This window comes from Alternaria conjuncta (assembly GCF_024043145.1).
Source record: "Alternaria conjuncta strain BMP 0040 chromosome Unknown scaffold_2, whole genome shotgun sequence".
In the NCBI taxonomy this organism is placed as follows: Eukaryota; Fungi; Ascomycota; class Dothideomycetes; order Pleosporales; family Pleosporaceae; genus Alternaria; species Alternaria conjuncta.
Genome location: NW_026250091.1, coordinates 661,394 through 678,264, shown reverse-complemented (window position 1 = coordinate 678,264; position 16,871 = coordinate 661,394). Strand labels below are relative to the sequence as shown.

The 16,871-nt window shown below is 53.0% G+C and overlaps 4 protein-coding genes across 4 annotated transcripts; all 4 read right to left on the bottom strand.

Annotated features, from left to right (window-relative positions):
• Positions 1-39: 39 nt before the first annotated feature.
• Positions 40-1,628, bottom strand: J4E85_001324 (uncharacterized protein; the record flags this gene model as incomplete). The annotated part of the gene is made up of 2 exons (XM_051465610.1): positions 40-1,490; positions 1,556-1,628. The coding sequence occupies 2 exons, from the start codon at positions 1,626-1,628 to the stop codon at positions 40-42; spliced, it is 1,524 nt and encodes a 507-aa protein (XP_051330167.1).
• A 1,157-nt stretch (positions 1,629-2,785) lies between these two features.
• J4E85_001323 (uncharacterized protein) lies at positions 2,786-5,424 on the bottom strand (the record flags this gene model as incomplete). The annotated part of the gene is made up of 2 exons (XM_051465609.1): positions 2,786-5,207; positions 5,393-5,424. The coding sequence occupies 2 exons, from the start codon at positions 5,422-5,424 to the stop codon at positions 2,786-2,788; spliced, it is 2,454 nt and encodes an 817-aa protein (XP_051330166.1).
• Positions 5,425-7,039: 1,615 nt separating this feature from the next.
• On the bottom strand, positions 7,040-8,990 carry J4E85_001322 (uncharacterized protein; the record flags this gene model as incomplete). The annotated part of the gene is made up of 6 exons (XM_051465608.1): positions 7,040-7,042; positions 7,177-7,810; positions 7,939-8,061; positions 8,126-8,506; positions 8,556-8,650; positions 8,700-8,990. 6 exons carry the CDS (start codon positions 8,988-8,990, stop codon positions 7,040-7,042), a joined length of 1,527 nt encoding a protein of 508 aa, XP_051330165.1.
• Positions 8,991-13,622: 4,632 nt separating this feature from the next.
• On the bottom strand, positions 13,623-14,168 carry J4E85_001321 (uncharacterized protein; the record flags this gene model as incomplete). The annotated part of the gene is made up of 2 exons (XM_051465607.1): positions 13,623-14,052; positions 14,107-14,168. The coding sequence occupies 2 exons, from the start codon at positions 14,166-14,168 to the stop codon at positions 13,623-13,625; spliced, it is 492 nt and encodes a 163-aa protein (XP_051330164.1).
• Between the last annotated feature and the right edge of the window lie 2,703 nt (positions 14,169-16,871).

Sequence of the window (16,871 nt, the reverse complement as noted above, 5' to 3'; positions counted from 1 at the left end):
TTGTCAGTAATGTAGTCATGTAACACATTTCCTTCAGACTTACTCGTCTCGTGACTTGATGAACTGGCCCACGGCTCTGCCTCGCCAATATGGGTGACTTTCGGTCGGCTGCCCGTCGGCTTGGTACACTGAGGGATGCGCCCATAGCGGTAATAGCACACCAAGATGGTACCCACGAAAAAACGACTCGTCCTTCGCAACCTGCGCCAGCCTTTTGCCTTCAACAACCCCTTCTTTCTTTCCAGCAACTCGGGCGATCACCGAAGCTGATGCCAGACCTTCTGCATAACCCTTCGCTTCTCCTTCAGCCATACCAACACTGCGACCTTCTGCATGGCATTTCTTCTCAGCAGATATGACCTTGGTTTTCCACTTAGCCTCAGCTTGCGCTTGACTTTCGTTTCGACCTCTCTTTACGCCTTCGGATTCGCCAGCCTCATATCCATCTCTAAACCCTTCAAACCTGCCCGTAGCATATCCCTCATATCGACCAGTTTCATGGCCTTCGATTTTACCAGCATCACGACCGCTGGCCGAGCCCGCCTCGTGCGCCGCTCGCTCCCGCTCTTCTAGAACCTGCAACGCCTCCGCCATACCTTCTGTATGGCCCTCGCTCTTTGCTTCCGCACATGCAGCTCGGTGCACTGGCTCCAGTTGATTTTCGACTTCGATGGTTGCCAGGCTTCTCGCTTCAGCCCTAAGTGCAGGTATGATCTGCTCCTCTTTCGCCTGCAACCAGAGCTGTTGTACAACTTCAAGGTCGGTGCCTTCGAGATTCCTAGCACGTCCATCTCGCCATTGGCTTTGTTCAAGAGAGAAGGCTTGTCGATCATTCTCCAGGGACTCCTTTGCCATATTCAGTCTGGACTCTGTGTCTGTGACTACGCCTTCGCGTGCTTCAAGCATAGCTTCCTGCTCTTTGATCTCCTGGTTCTGTTTGTCTTGCTTACTCCTCAAGCGTTCGTCGAGCTGAACAAGCTTGATGTTCTGCAGACAGAATGTCTTCTCCCACCTCGAGAAGGCCTGCTCAGGACGACCCCTCCCTGCTACCAAGGTTCTCATCTCACGCATAGCTTTATCCGTTTTGTCGCCCAAAGCCCAAACAGCATCATAAAGATCTGCGTCTGGTCCTTCGCTATTCGGGATCCATCTAGGCCTTAATCCGCTGTCCTTAGCCTCTTCTTCTTGTCGTGCCAGTTTGGCTTCTATTTCAGACATTGCTTTGTCTCTGACCTGAAGCTGTATCGCATGCAGCTCTCGCGCTTCTCTAAGTTCTTCTCTTTTTTTGTCGATCTCCATAGTCCTATCTTCGAGCAGCTTTTCCGCGGCTATGCGCTTCTGGTTGGCATCTGTCGTGGCGCTCGAAAGCTCGCAGTTGCGGTTCTCGAGCCATTCGAGCCGAGTGACGTAGGGTAACAACCCGGGAATGAAGTCCAGGATGTCACGACTGGGTCTAGGCGGTTCGTTGCTCTCTTGACATGATGAGAAGTCTGAACCAGGTCAGTGAGGTGCTTTTGTAGCTCGTGAGTGCCAAATCTCGAGTGACGTGACTTACTAGAGCTTGTTGAGACCGCACCACTAACACCCGTAATTGGCCTCACAGGCTCATTTGCGTGTGGGAGGGCCATTTCGGATACGTCCGTGCAAGGCGCAGACATTGCTGCTCTCACACCCGGCCGCGTGACCGATATCGCGAAGAATGAAAAAGAGTGGCGAATACGCTCTCTTTGGCGTCCAGCTGCGTGACGAGATGACCTAAAGTGAGTGCCCAGGTACTGTAGGAGGTGAGGGGACGGACAAGTCAGAACTGGGACGCGAAAAAGTGGGACTCAGAGACGCAACAGAAGAGGAAGGACCAATGCTTGGCACGCAATAGAGCGTGCAAGATACGCGTCGAATGCGGACCAACAGGGCCGCGCAGGCTAGTAGAAGCTACGGTGGGTTTTCCAAAGAGCAGCACCCTTCGTTGTCTCTAGTCCTTGGAGACATCGTGCTTCGTAGGCACTCACCTTCAGTGTGCCCAGATGTGCCAATGTGCACGTGACTTGTTCAATTCATCGCGAGTACACCGGTACTGACGTGTGCAGATGGCCGCCCAATGGTGTACGCACCAAGCTCCTGGTGACTAGAAAGAATGACAGTACATTTGAGAAGATCCTGTCTGCCGATGACACATGCTAATGGAACTACATTAGGGAGAACTTTGACAAGAAAATGGTCACTACATTCGGAGAAAGAAGCGGACCACAACAAGAGACGTGACGAAAGACGAAAAGATGAGAATCTCAGAAACAGAAAACTCGAGGTTTATGCATTAGCTCACCCATCTCTCCAGTTCATTCAATCCATTAGACACTCAACCCCGATATTACTCCATCATGACGTACGGAGACTGCCTACCCTACCACCAAGTCCTCCTTCCATCATCCTTCAATCCAGCCCTATGCCAATGCCCGATAAACACCATGCTTGCTTGGAAGAGATTAAATCGCAAAACAAAAAAAGACAGTTCTACTAGTACAGGGAGCGGTCGTAGATGCAAGAATCAGCCATGGAGGGCCGGGGACGCTCGATTGAGATCTTGTAGAAGGGTATAAACGCAGGGGACCTGGTAAGTAATGCTCGCTGTAACATGTATGCCGAAACGATATATGCGTGTGCGGAATTCGAGGTGGTGTGAAGACGGTCTGCAACACCGCGGTTCGAAAACAGTATGGTTGCAAAGCTCAAGCGCCTTCAGGATATTTCCGACGACGAGGTTAGAGGGCGTGTGGTATCTATCCTTCTAATAGAGGCGTCCTCGGCTGGCCTGGCTTGCTCTGCTGGGCGACGTCCGGCTCCTCTCATCTTCCTCGGGAACGTCACTCAGTCTTGTTGGATGGTGATGTCTCATGCCTACCCACTCGTCGCCGTAGCCATCACCACTGTAGTCGGGTGCACCGCCAGCGGTAGGGTGACCCTGGCGTGACGATCCCGCGCTTGAACTCGTGGCGTAGGCACCTGAAGAGGTGGCAGTTGTGCCGTAGTGTTGCAGATGCTCAAGTTCGCGTCGACGTGCATCTTCTACATCGTACTCATCCGATACTGGAGACTGAAGTGATCGAAACGGGATGCGGCGACCCGAATCATCGCGAATGAAGTTGCCTCTCTCGTCCAGAGCGTACTCGATGTCGCCTTCAGACTCCTCCGCCTGAGACGTGACGTATGACTGCTCGTCCTCTGGCAGACCAGACTCAGACTCTTGATGTAAATATGAACCTGGCTGCTGGTAGAACGCCTCAGGCTGAGACATGGCCGGTTGTGCAGGAGCTTGCTGTGCCTGAGACGTGTAGTATGGATACTGTAATGGAGCAGGGGCTAGTGACTCGTCCGCGACTGAAGAACCACCAGGTCGAGAGGAGGCGGCGGATGCTGCACCTGATGGGACGTAGGTTCCTTGAGCCACGTGTGCGGGGGGTTCGGGCTCGCGGTGCGCATGGCGAGCGCCTTCCGTGAAGGGATCGGTGTCAGTTGGAGACTGACCTTCCTCATACGAGTAGTGCTGTTCTATACCCGAGCCACTGCTCTGAGCACCGGCGTATGTGTCGTCCCCATGTCCCCTCCCTTGATGCCCCATGTTCTGCGCCATTGGTACCACCTGCACTCCGCCGACCAACGTAGGCTGCCCTTCTCTGAGTGAGAACGTGCGATCACGTTCCTCTTGCTCCCGTCTTCCAAGCTCCTCCCATGCTCGGCGTGCTTCCTCTTTCGAGATTTGAAGCTCACGCTTCATCTCCGACACCGCTCGTTCGGCGTTCTTCTTCTCGGTGGCCATGCGTTCCATGTTTGCCTCAGCCTCAAGTCGAGCCTCCTGCTCCGTGTTGATTTGTTCCGTCAGTTGAGCCTCGCGCTCTTGAGCTCGTTCCTGATCCTGGCGATGCTCGTAGAACCATCTCTGGAACTTGCGCTCGGAAGATGCGCGTAGGCGCTGCAGCTCAACAACAGCATGGAAAAGGTTGGCTCCAGCTGCAGACAGGTCGGTGATCTGGCGCGACATTTGCTGAGCCAGCGGCTCCCTGCGAACTTCATCGGTATTCTGCTCAAGCCGCCGTATCCAGTAAGAGGTAAGACCTTCCCAATGCGAGGATAGTGTTTCCCAGCGCTCGAACGCATGTGGAAAGTTTGATGTGGTTGACTCGCGAACCTGTCCGGAGGACGAGCCCGGCGGAGGTGGAGGGCGTGCTGCAGCGGTGGAAGGGCCTGCTTGCGATGAAGCGGCCGTGGCACCAGACGGTCGCCTCGCATGCCCTGAGCCAGCTGGCCGTCTGCCTTGTTCCGCCGTTGTTGGTAGGCCTAGATTTGCCTGAGCGGGTCGAGACTGCTGCTGCTGTGCTTGCGAAGCTGCCCGGGGTCTGGATTGCGATGCGCCGGTAGTGGTCTCCTGCGCTTCGCTCATGGTGTTTTGTGATGGGATCGGCCTCTCTGGCTGACGAGGCACTCCACCCGATGATGTCGGGTATTGTACATACTGGTCGCCAGATCTCAGAGCTGCCGATTGGGGCTGCCTCTGGGTCCCGGGCTCCGTTATTGGTGCTCCAGCTACACCAGAAACAGCTTGAGCTCTTCTTTCTGCGCTAGCTCTCCTGCGCTCCTCTTCAGCGGCCTTCCTTTGTTCCTCCACTTCAGCCCGTTGCCGTCTGGCGTTCATGATCTGCGTTGGCGTACGTATGTTGGACCTGTCAACCGGCACAGGACCGCCTGTTGTGCGCGCGCCGCCATTGGCAGCGCGGCCACTTGTTAGATCGGACATGAGGGCGTTCTCTTCGACCAAATCCGGGGTGAAGGGATGCGGAAGTCGGAGTCCCTCTTCGAGCACAAAACGTATTGCCGAGGCAGTACGTTGACTGATGCGAAGGGCAGGGTGAGGCTCGGCGTAGGAGGTCGAGCGAGGGCGAGGTGTCTCGAAGCGAACGCGCTGCTGCTGTTGGCTCGGATCGACAGATCTCGCGCGCTCGAAGTTGGGCGTGCGGCGAAGACTGTTCGCGACGCTGCCGGTCGAGCTCGATGCTCTCGAGCGATTGTGCTGCGTGCGATAGAAGGCGTCGGCTTGCTCCTGGCGTAGCTGGAGGGAGGTTCGGTATTCGAACAGTGGCGCTGGGCCGTGGCGGTCGTGGTCTCGTGAAGATGGTTGTTGGAAGGGTAATATGTTGGCGAGCTCAGATGGGTCGCTGGACGTCACCGCGAAGTCAGGGACTCTCACTCAGGCCCGATTGCCCTTGCGCCGTCGAGGGGCACCCGCCGGGTTGGAGAAGATACCCAGCGGCTGGTTCTCTTGGGATTGGGTAAGCAACGCGCGACGGCTTGCTTATATCGAGAGGCACGAAAGCTGGCTGGAGAGGGTAATGTTAGAGACAGAGACTGCGGGAGGGCTAGCAGAGGAGCCATTGCTGCGGTGCGCCCTAGCAATTCCGCGCGCGAGGTAGGGTGGTTGGGAGGAGGTGAAGGGCTGGGAGGTGGCTGGGACGCTTCGTGAAATCAACTTACACCTCTCACCGACAGTCCATGAAACAGCCAATGTACGTGTCTGGATGCGCGATTGGTGACTATGTATGCGCTGCGCTGCGCTGCGCTGTGCTGTCGTCGTGGTGCTGGTGGTTGTCCAATGCCTCGAGTTCTGCTGGCAATGCCGAAGCAGACGTCACCGGACGAAAAGCTGGCCCTCAGCCCCAGCGCTCGGAAGCGCGGCGCCTGCTGCAACGCGCGGGTGGGTAGAAAAGAGTGACGGAAGAGACAGAGGGTCTCGTCTGGATATGCATTGAAGTCGCGCGGCTGAGCAATCGCGGACCTGTGGTAGCGCTTTGAGCGCGAGCGGAGCTTCACCCGGGAAGCAAATACGCCAAACGCTGATATTTGCTGATGTGGAGTCGCACTGACCGACGTGCAGCGAGATGCATGCAAGCGACTGCACTGGGACGAGGATAGCGGACGTCGAGTTGGTGACGGCTACGATCGATTGCCAGCGTGCCAGCTCATCGTGCTTGTTCTGCTAAACCTGGCATGGGGCCAAGGTACAGCGCGAGCCGGAAAGCCCATCGCCGTCATGACCGGCCGAACGAAGCAAGGCATTAGAAGCCAGCAGTCCAAGATTACAAAGAAGTCATGTAGTTGATAGCTGGAGATTCATTTGGCTCACGGCCTCTCTCATGCTCGTGGTCGCGGTTACCTCATCGCACCTGCCCACCCGCATGCGCCTGCCAATCAGCCGAGTTGTGAGGAAGGAGCGGCCCGTCTCCAGCGGGTCAAATCGTCACAGCATCTGACCACGAGCGTCGTGCCTCTTCAACCTGACAACAAGCCGCCTTCTCCAAAGGCCCGCGTCGCAACGACCAGCTGATGATGAAGTCGTTCGGTGTCTTGCACAGCCAACAAACATTCCATTATGTCCACCCCTGGAACCCGCATACACGACATGCAACTCCCAGCCTCGCCTATGCGTTAGACCCATGATCCTGCAGCAACGGAAGAACAAGGAAACATACTGCAGACGTAACGTTCACTAGACCCACAGAACAGCTGTCATCGTCAGACGTCGCCCGTCCCATTTGCGATGAAAAGAGGACGGCACACTTTGCGCACACCGCCTCACAACCTGAATCGCAAGCACATCGGACCGAGGCAGCAATCGGAGAGCTGTAGCACTTGCAAAGACGCCGAGATGTCAGCAACGACGGAGAAGCATCGACACAGCCAGGTTATGGGATGTGTTTTTTATTCGTGTAGATCCTAGGAGAGGGCCAGACTCTGGAGTGAGACGTAGCTACAAGGTTATTCCCAAAAACCCTTTCCCAAGGCTTCCAAGCGCCAAAAGCTCCGCAGGCGCGTCGTGGTATCGTAGTTCATCCTCCGCTCCGTTATTGCCCAAGTCCGAATTGTCAATCGTTTGTCGTTCGTCATCCGCCGTCACCCGTCCGCCATCCATCTGTCGGTTCCTATGAAAGTTAAGCAAGGGTCTTTGGGTAGGACACATTCGCTGCTGCCAGCAAGTGCCATCCATGTCTCCTCACTCCCTTTGGTCAGCTGCATGATAAAGATAATGTCGAAACACCAAAAGCAAGCAGGACGCTGAGCAAAACCGGACCAAATTCAAGGAGCAGCGCCAGAACCAGAACCAGACAACCAATCCCAAGATCTTCTTACCTTGTGCTTGAAGCTACCGTTCTTGACGGCTGTCGCAGCTTTTACCGAGGATTCGTCGATGTCTGCTGGCAGGATTTGGTCGAAGCTGCTATCATTGGAAACGATAGAGTCTTCGGAGGTCGCGCTGTCGACAAGTACCAGGCTCGCGCCTGTCGGAGAGGTTTCGCCAGAAAACGTGTCTCCGTCTGCGGCAGGGCTTCCGGTCGTCGCGAGAGTGACAGGTGTCTCGCTATCAGTCACTGGGACATGAGGGAGACTTGCCGAAGACACGGTCTCTTGCGGTTGCAAATGGGAGGTGACAGCACTGCCTGGTGACAATGGTGACTGCGCTGAGAAGTAGCCGTCTTCTTTGGCTGCGCCATCCAAGGCCTCGCCTAGGTCCTTCACCTGGAGAGACTCCTTTGTTAGCGGTATCGGGTCGCCACGATCATCAAACACTCCAGTCCAGTTAGGCCATTGGATCAGGCAATGGTTGTTGACGACCTTGCCCTCTCTGTTGTATGGATTGCGGGAAGTCTTTGGGGCTCGTAGGCCACTATCCACGCAATCTTTACCGCAGGTCAACAACGCGATACGAGAGAGCTCTTGTTCGAACGGAAGGTAGTCGACGACGAAGCCGTTGAGTTTGAGGCACCTAATAAACAAGTCAGTCTCATACCACTGGTTGCTGAGTTGCGCCGCGTATACATCTGGGATGTATCTCGGTATTTGGGGCTTCGTTTGGCTCATGACCACCAGGATTCTCGAGATCATTCCACTTACCATAACGGAAACGGGTTGGCCTCTTCCAATCCAGCCGCAATACGTCCCTTGCGCATGCTGAAGTCATCAAGATACTCGCCGGTGCCGAAAGAGTAGTGTAGTACTCCCTTTCCGTCTATGCCCCTGCAATGTGTTAGCGACAGTACTGTATGGAACTCCGGATGCGCTCCTGTGCATGGGGACTCACTTGTACTCCTTCTCTTTTGAATCTATCTTCGGAACGGTCAAGCCACGGACGTCTTCAGCCTTGTGCCAGTGCTCTTTCCGCACGATCGGAGGCGCCGCCATGTCGAGGTCCAGCACGCGCATACCGGTCTTGGACGTATTGCGGAAGACAGCCTCCCAGTAGATGGACTGGAGTGAGTCATGCATACGGAACAGTCGAAGCTCCTCGAGCTCAGTCTGCTGGACAAGCGGCTTCATCTCTGCTGGGCTGATGTATGATTTGTACTCGTTCTCACCATCTTGCTGAAGGCGGACAGGCTGACCGAGGTCGAGGACAAGCTTCGTAAGCGAGTTGGACAACTTCGTCCAGATGACAGCCATGAAGGGTAGGTCTGAGATCCAGCTAGAGCCTGTTAGCCAGTAGGCCTGCTGCGAGAAGAGGATGTACGTACGTCAACTCTTTGAGCGCAGGCATCTGTTCAACGAGCTTCGCGATTTGCTCGCCTGCATCGTGCCAGTTCTGCTCGGACTTGGTGGACCAGTGCGGCTGTGATGAAGTTAGCTTCATCGCTGCCACCATTACCGACTCCTCTTACCTCGTTCGCATAACGCTTTTGCTCCTCGGGCGCACTGGCTTGTTCGCTATCTTTCTTCGCTCGAGCCGACTTCCAATCGCCGATGACATAGAGTTTGGTGACTGGAACAAGGCGATCATAGACGTTGATTAGGTAGTCGTCTACCTGCTCGTTCACGTGCTTTAAGGAAGAAGTAACGTCGCCATTCTGGTCGCGACCGACATTGAGTACGTAGCAGGAGTCGTCAGCGCGGTCAGCCGCAAGCGTTGTCTCGAGGACGTAGGGACCTAGGTTGTCCTTGAGTTCGGCCATGGTCGCGATGCGCGGATGTATGGTTGTTGATTGTTGGTAGTAGGTGTAAGTGGTCGAATGCAGGTGCGTGGGGAATTTTGTTACGACCGGTCTCGAGATTGTTGCGGTCCCAGTCGAAGGTGACGCGAGATTGGGGTCGAGCAGCTCTGATAGGGCTGATAAGAGTGTTTGCTATATAAATAGGAAGGCGCTCACGGTGAAGGTGCGACACAAACGATGACGTGAATGCGTCTTCGTCCGTTTGCAGGACGTGCTCAGTCGTCGCGGCAGCATGGTTGGAGCACGTGAATAGAACATGGTGAAATTGGGAATCCTGGTCGCTTGATTGGCCGGACTGCGACACTGCGCTACCATGGGAAGGTGCCCAAGTACAGAGTCGGAAATTGCGGTGGGTGACCGAGCGCAACTTCTAGAGGAGAATGAGACGGCTCTTTATACACGCAGGTGAATGACTTAATGACAAGTGCACATGCGCACCATGCGACAACACATGATCAGATATCAGTGTCATGTGCAGTAATATTCTTGCTCAAAACAACTCTCGTATGGTCCAATACACATCCAGTAACCTACCTAGCTTGTTGCTTTGTCTATTACCTTCACCGTTATGTCTATCCAGAACGACACCAAAAATTGAAGAGTCCAACTCCGCTCGATTGAACTGCATCTTGAGGTTCTCAATATCGGATCATGTATGCGTAGCGAAAAGTTTGGCACAGTGTCAAGTAAGAACTCTCACATTTCTCATGTCATTTTGGCCATACTAGCGACGACTTGGACCGCGAATGAGGCATGTCTGCCGTAGCGATCAGGACATCTCAAAGGAACAGACGTCTACAGCTCGCTTACTATCATTCTCTGTGCGATAGTAAAGAATGCGTTGGGTTACTCAGTGACAACCCTTCGACTATAACGCATTGTTTAGATCTAGTGAGATATCGCTGCGGATAGCTTCAGTATCGTATCATTCAGATGTCGCACAACGGAGGCAAGTCTCTTAAACAGCTAGTCTATCATCACCCGTCCTCATAATCGACATGCTATACTATGCACGTGCTTCATACTATCGAGAACGGTTAGTTCATACATTTTTGCGCCCAGAAGTCACTGCATGTCTTCATTCCTTTTGTTTTGAACATCCACACTCTTAAGCTTTTTTTACAGGAGAGAGTACCTAGGTAGCCGTCGGAATCACTCGTGTCAGAGAAACGAAAGTTACCCACTACTGCCGTATCGCAGTACGTGTATCTTGGCATGGCATCCTCGAAGGAGTTGTTGATGTGTGTTAGAGCTGTTCACTATCTAGGTAGTTGTGGAAGGAAGTGTCTATCATGAGACACCTCAACTCGATACAACACCACTTCTTTGCCTTCTCCCGTTTACATTGATCATACATTGACCAAGCCAGGTAATAAAGTTCAACAGACCTGACTCGCTCAGTACACTATAAGTCAATCCCAAGTTTAGCTGCATATAACGACGACGAATTGTATACCTTAACAAGTTAGTTTGGCTCTTCCACAACAAATCTTGGTGCCTGGATTCACCCTCCAATGAACGTATACAATGGCTGCCGGATAAGAACGCCGAGCTTCGTCAGGGAAATCGGATCGAGATTCGACTTGCTTTTTGCTCATCCATGTGGAGGGGCGTAACCAGGGTTCGGGCTGACATTTGATATTGCTTTTTCGCCCGATCTATCAGCAACGTGGTGGCTTCTACCAAGTGATAATCCGCTTGCCCTGGACGACCCACGTGCTTGGTCTTAGTATACCCGCGCGGTACGGTACGGGTACACAGTTTCAGCCCGCTTGTGCTGCTCCTTGTACACGGCGGAAGCGACCCGACCAGTAGCATGGTCTACCCGAACATAGCAGTGACCTCCGCGCAGCAACACGATCTCGTACCCACATCTATTGTCTGCACAGAATGTAAGCAGGCAAATAAGCCGCTTCCAGCACGGTGGCCATTCCGAAATGTGGCATTACTGCCCAGGTGTGACGTGCGGCGTCTAAGCCTCGATGCCTCTATAACGCATGCGCATTTGCGAGACCGCCTAGCTAGATGCTATAGGTTGACTCAATATGTCGGTTATATTCCAGCGCATGTTGAATGCTGTGGGAATTTCGTGACATGGGCCGTATCTTCGGCCCCGGATGTGCAACGCAACCGCATTGGGTCGGCAATCGGATAGAGCTCAGGCGGCACGAATCGAGATCTGGATTCCAGGATTCTGCAGGTGGACAGTAAGGTTGCGCAAAAGTCGGTGACGGAGGCCCTAAGCTTTGAATCGACAATGTGTGTTTCTCGCTATACGCTCCTTGTCAGAGTAAGGAAAAGAAATAGTGTGTACCAGACCTTCCACCGCGGGTCGAAGCAGACCGCTCTTCGGAGCTTTTACCACGAATTTGTGGGCAATAGTGCGATTGGTTCGGAATTTGACAGTGATATCTACCGTTGTTGATGCCCAATGTTAGCCACATAGATCAGAGCGAGGCGCTAGATACCCCACAGTAACGTAGCCACGATCCGAAGCTATGACTGTGGGAACGTCATTTTTTCCTCGATACACTCCCCATCGTGTCATTTCTCGACCCGGGTCTCGTCCCGTGTGAAGCAATGCTTTTTCGAATCGAAGTTCCTCCATGCGACAGGGAAGGATTGCCGAATTGCTAGGTATCCATGGATGCTTTTGGCAGCCGTTGGACGACCGTAGTAAGGCGAGATTGGCATGCGTTAGCGCGCACTGCAGAATAGTACAGCGTGCTATTGGAGTGGAGACGCCGATATTCCAAATATCTATACCTACCCTGTATGTGCCACATGGAGACCAAATGTATGAGCCTGCTTGACGATTAGACGTAGAGGTACTCTAATAGTTCTCAGCTCTGTGGGCATCTAGTGATAACCCACGACTATCTACGCATCTTCGCATTTGAGAAACGACCATTAGTCTGCGATTGAAGCAAGTATCCCAAGATGCTGCGGTTCTTGAATCGAACAAAACATGACATCGTCATCCGCGGACCGCCAGCTATGGTTTCGCTTCATGTACGCGTCGTATCGAGCATCGTTGCAACGAGGTCAGGCTAGACTCGTAGGGCGCTGAACGGAGACCCGAGTCAAAAGCAAAGGAAGGCATGCAGCCCCTCTGTAGTATGGAACACTGCGGAACCTTGAACTGTGGTCGCGCAGCTTCAGGGCTGCATGGGTTAGGCAGTCGTTGACATGTGGACGGCGAAAGAACCTGAATACCTAGGCTTGCATCAGGACAAGAAGGAAACTTCACTCGTGGTAATTCCGACGAAAGAGAATGTACATATGTTGACAATGCCATTGCGTTTCCATGCCTCCAGGGCTCCTGACGTGGGGCGCCTCATTCAGCGGGGCGGCGTTCACACTTCTCCACATGGGCTACCAACGAAGGTGCCCAGTCTAGTAAATTATCCGTCTCGAGCCGCGCGTGCCACCAGCCGCGACGAGATCAGAGTAGGATGCTGCAGTCGCTAAAAAAGCAAAGAAGACCTCGGGATGGTTGCATACACAAGGGTGGATGTGCGGTAGATGGGATGAGGTCTGACATGTGGGTCCTAAGATGAGATCGGAAACACCCCCCACGCTAATCTAAGCGCCCATTCTAGTAGTACCACCGGCAACGCGACCAGACTCCTGACTGTTTGATGGAGGATGCGACAACTCATGACACTGTCATATGTTGACTGCGCCGTCGGCGTGATCATCCCGCTGTAGCGGGAGTGGCTGTTGCCAAGAGAGTGGCATGGCATGACACAATTTCCGGGGCAGTTGTGCATGCATAGGTTATGATTTCATGGCTTGTAGCGTTGTGCGCCCTTTACCGGTAGAGTAAAAGTTGTGCAACGAGCCCATCCTCCTACCTATCTATGAGAGTGTCGGCATGCCGAACAAATCCGGCGACGTTGGATGACCAAGCAGCTGCATTCGAGACCACGATGCTGGATCTATCTTGGTTCTTGCTGGATCGTGCAATTTCCCATATCTGACATCGGAGTTCGTTACACGTTGATAGGTAAAACAGGCGTCCAAGGTCGCCAAGAGAAGGGGTAGGAGCGGTAGGAGCTGAGTGCGATTGAAACACATAGCTGAACGCTCACATCCGTGTCGTGCAGAGCTTTACAGAAGCAACATGATCGCGATTTCCGAAAGACAGTACGTGGAGTGGAAAAAGTATGAGAGTTGGACTGTTTAATAAATTACTACTTCAGGAGGTATTACATGTTGGACAATGTGTACTGCAGCGGGTTGGCTGCGAGTGAGATCGTGGCATTTACTGCGCAATTCCAATCATGGGTTTGTAGGAGGAAGCGCGTGCTCGTTGTTTCCGGCTCGCGACAAAGTGCTGGTGGCAATATTGGCGTTGCTTGGAGTATGTGATGCATTCGGGGTATGGATACAGTGTGGTAGCACCATAGTGCCAGTTTCGTCAGATCCGGCCGGTGTGCTGTCTAGCGTTTGTTGCCTAGCGATATCGAATGACGATCGGATCGAATGGCGGCACCATCTGAGGGTCAAGGCCGTGAAGCGAAAATCTTTGGCAGGTGTGCTGGAAGTAGAGATAGTGTGGGCTCATGCCGAAACGGAGCCTTCTGCAACTCAGACACTACGTGAAGAGCGACCATCTCTTATACCAACGTTAATTTTATAATCTTCTTCGTCGTCCGGGTCCATTGAATGGTCGACAGGAAAACTTCTTAACCCATTCTCTAGCATCCGGAATGTTTCTGAGTAGGCCTTGGAAGGAACGGCGTCCGGTTGGATGAGGAGCGAAGCAACGTCCATCTTGATCGATCTGGGATAAGGAAGGTCGTTGGGATCTTTGACAAACCAACTGCGGTCTTGTGTAGTGTCGTGCTTCCGTACATGATGCGTGGCGAGATCCGAAAATCTTTCGTCTAGGATCTTGCGTAGCACACGCTCGACTTGCTCGTCCGTAGGCCCTTGTATGTTCTGTTTCTGCTCCAGGACCAGGATACGTTCATGCATCTTCCGAAAACACAACTCTGTTCTACGCATGAACTCGTGGCTACCACTGATAAGCCTCGATGCTTGAATAGGATGCGGAAGGCGCTATGCTTACTACCATGCTGCAATCTGGTCGAAAGACTGATTGATCTTCTGCACCTGGAAGGTGAACGACATGTTTGAACTTGGTTAGAATTGAAAAGTAAGGAGTAAATTGAGAGATTGGGTTGTGGAGACTTCGCGAAAGTTGGCCTTTAAGTGTAAGGACTTGAGACTGGAGAGACATGTATATGGGAAGAACCAAATGTGTACGGCAAGGAAGCGAACTCTGATATACATGTATGACCCTTGCAGGTGTAAATCACAGGGATACGTTTCAGGTGGGACCAACACGCCGCTTCTGATATGCAGTCAGGTGGGTAGCGCGGCAGGGTCCTCGGATGGCGGGAGACTTTGATGGGCCGGTCGGCCAGTGGGGGATGTAAGGTGGACGCCCAATCATGGTCACGCAAGTATGCGGCTGTCTAAGTCTCCCGAATGGAGTGTTTTGGGGTCAGATACATATACTTAGGTGCTTGTCGGATTACACGCAAGACGCTGACCGAAAGAGAGACCGCGGAGAAGATCGTTCAAAAGGACGTTGTAAGCTGTTCGGGCGAAGGAAAATTCCAAAGTACCTACCTATGGAAGAATGGTGACTGCCTCTACGGCATACACAGTCGAGGTGGCAGGGGCGTGCCATGGACACCGCCCCCATCGCCATGATCGACAATGCTAGCGACAAAGGTACGGGGTCAGCGTTGAGTGGCTCGCGTGTCTAGGCGTGCAAGGTGTCCGAATATTGTTGTCGACCCATTCGATCACAGGTTGCGGCCACTTACCGCAAAGCAAAGGCGAGCTCGCGGGAACGGGTTTCTTTCCCAGCGGCGGTGCATGCAATGCAAGCCATCGAGTCAATCCGGTTATGGCCGTGCCCCTAGGCCAAGGCTGTCGCATCCGGTTTTCTTTTCTCCCACAGCTTTCTCGTTGTTCTGCCTGCGTAACGCCTGCCAAATTGTATCTTCAGCGACACTGGGAGAAGCTGCCGGTCGAGCTGCGTCATCCGATGTTTGTAGATGCTAGCAAGGCTGTCAAATTGTGTTTGCTGGTGCCAGCTGGTTTGCACGTGCGTCATGATGCCGCTAGACTCAAAGCCGCTAGACCCGCTCTTGCGTATTAGGTAGCGGGCCTCGGGAACGACTCTCGATTCCAGGGCCACTCTCGTCATCGGTCAACATCCTGCAAGCGAAGCGACCGGGCACGTTAATCCCGATAAACACCAGTTCCCCCTAGAACACTGCCGATTCCTAGCTCGGAAAGCTCAGAGTCAGTATTGTCAGGTGAGGTTAGAGCTGCGTACAGCGCAGAGCCAGCGCATCGCATCTGGCCTCTGACAAACAATCGGCGATGGCATTTACCATTTGGTACACGCGCTGCGCCGCCTCGTTACCTTTATTGACAACGTATTTGCCTAGTCAGTTGCTAAAGCAGGGTTATACCATGGCGAACCACTCAAAATGACTCCGGCATGTACTGACCGTCTCAAGTACCGACAAGGCATCTTCCTGAAATATTCGTTCAATCCATTCACCCTCTTTCTCTCGAATTTGTTAATGCCACCCAGAGAAAAATGTCAAACTTCGTTCATATCTGAACATGGCTACTGTAACAATATCTGGGAGTAATTGTGGCCCTGGATGATCGCTGTCCGAAAGTTGGCGCGATGTATCCGTTGCAAAATGTCAGCATACATTCTGTGTGTATGCATTTCCTTCATGCATCTGAGCACAAAGTATACACACAGACGACGATCCGCTAACAATTGACAACGCTGAAGGGTAAGCTGCGCTTGTTGCAGCCTGCATGGATGCATATCGAAGCCTGGTTCATCGCTTACCCAAAGATTACGCACACACTCAGTGAGGCCTTACAATCCTGTTTAGAGCTATCGCACCTCGACTTCGACATCTTTATCGACCGCAGGACTTTGTTAATGTGGACTTCTCTCGCTTACGATAACTGGAAACGGATCGACAAGGTCGAGGTGTCGATAGACTAGCCCACCAGGACACCTCAGCCACTTCTACAGGGCTCTCATCCGTGCGCGTCGATCGCCCGTCACGACGTTGAATACCCCAGTGCATTCTTCGGAAATATAACGGTCTGCCTTCGCATACTGTAGCGTGGCACCGCTGATGACCCTCAAGCATCAGCGGATCACATGGCGCCATTGCTGAGCTGATAAGTCGAACGATTCTCAAACTGACAGGGCTTAAAACTCCCGAATGCAGGTATCTTAGCGCTTTGTGACCCGCCGCTTGACATCGGTAGTTGGGTTTAATCCCAGTTCACGGATCCTGTCACTTGCCTTGAGCTAATGCAGCCTCCCGAGCACTTTGCTTGGAGTATACGACGCACTGAGCTTTCAAAACGGCACTCGAGCTCGGTATATAATATGTGTATCTAATAGTCTCCTCACTTCCGGATAAGCAGACTTTGGCCAGAGTGTAGGTATGTGTGCTTGAGTTGCATAATTGCTCAGCATTGAGAAAGCTGAGTTGCATAACGATCCCAGATGACTTCTTTTCCTACGCCCTCGAGATCGAGGATTTCTTGATCCAGACCATATGCATGCTTCACCAGTTTTGGACAAGATAATCACATCGACGATGAGATACGGACGCTTCAGACAGTCCGCCGCTTCCGCCAGAACTAGAACACGACTCTTATAGCAACTCATTTCATCACATTATATGCATACATCAGGTGGATCATTTTGTCGCCAACGCTGCAGAAGTTTCAGCAAGTACTGCGACCCGGGTCTCGAGCCGAATTTCCTAC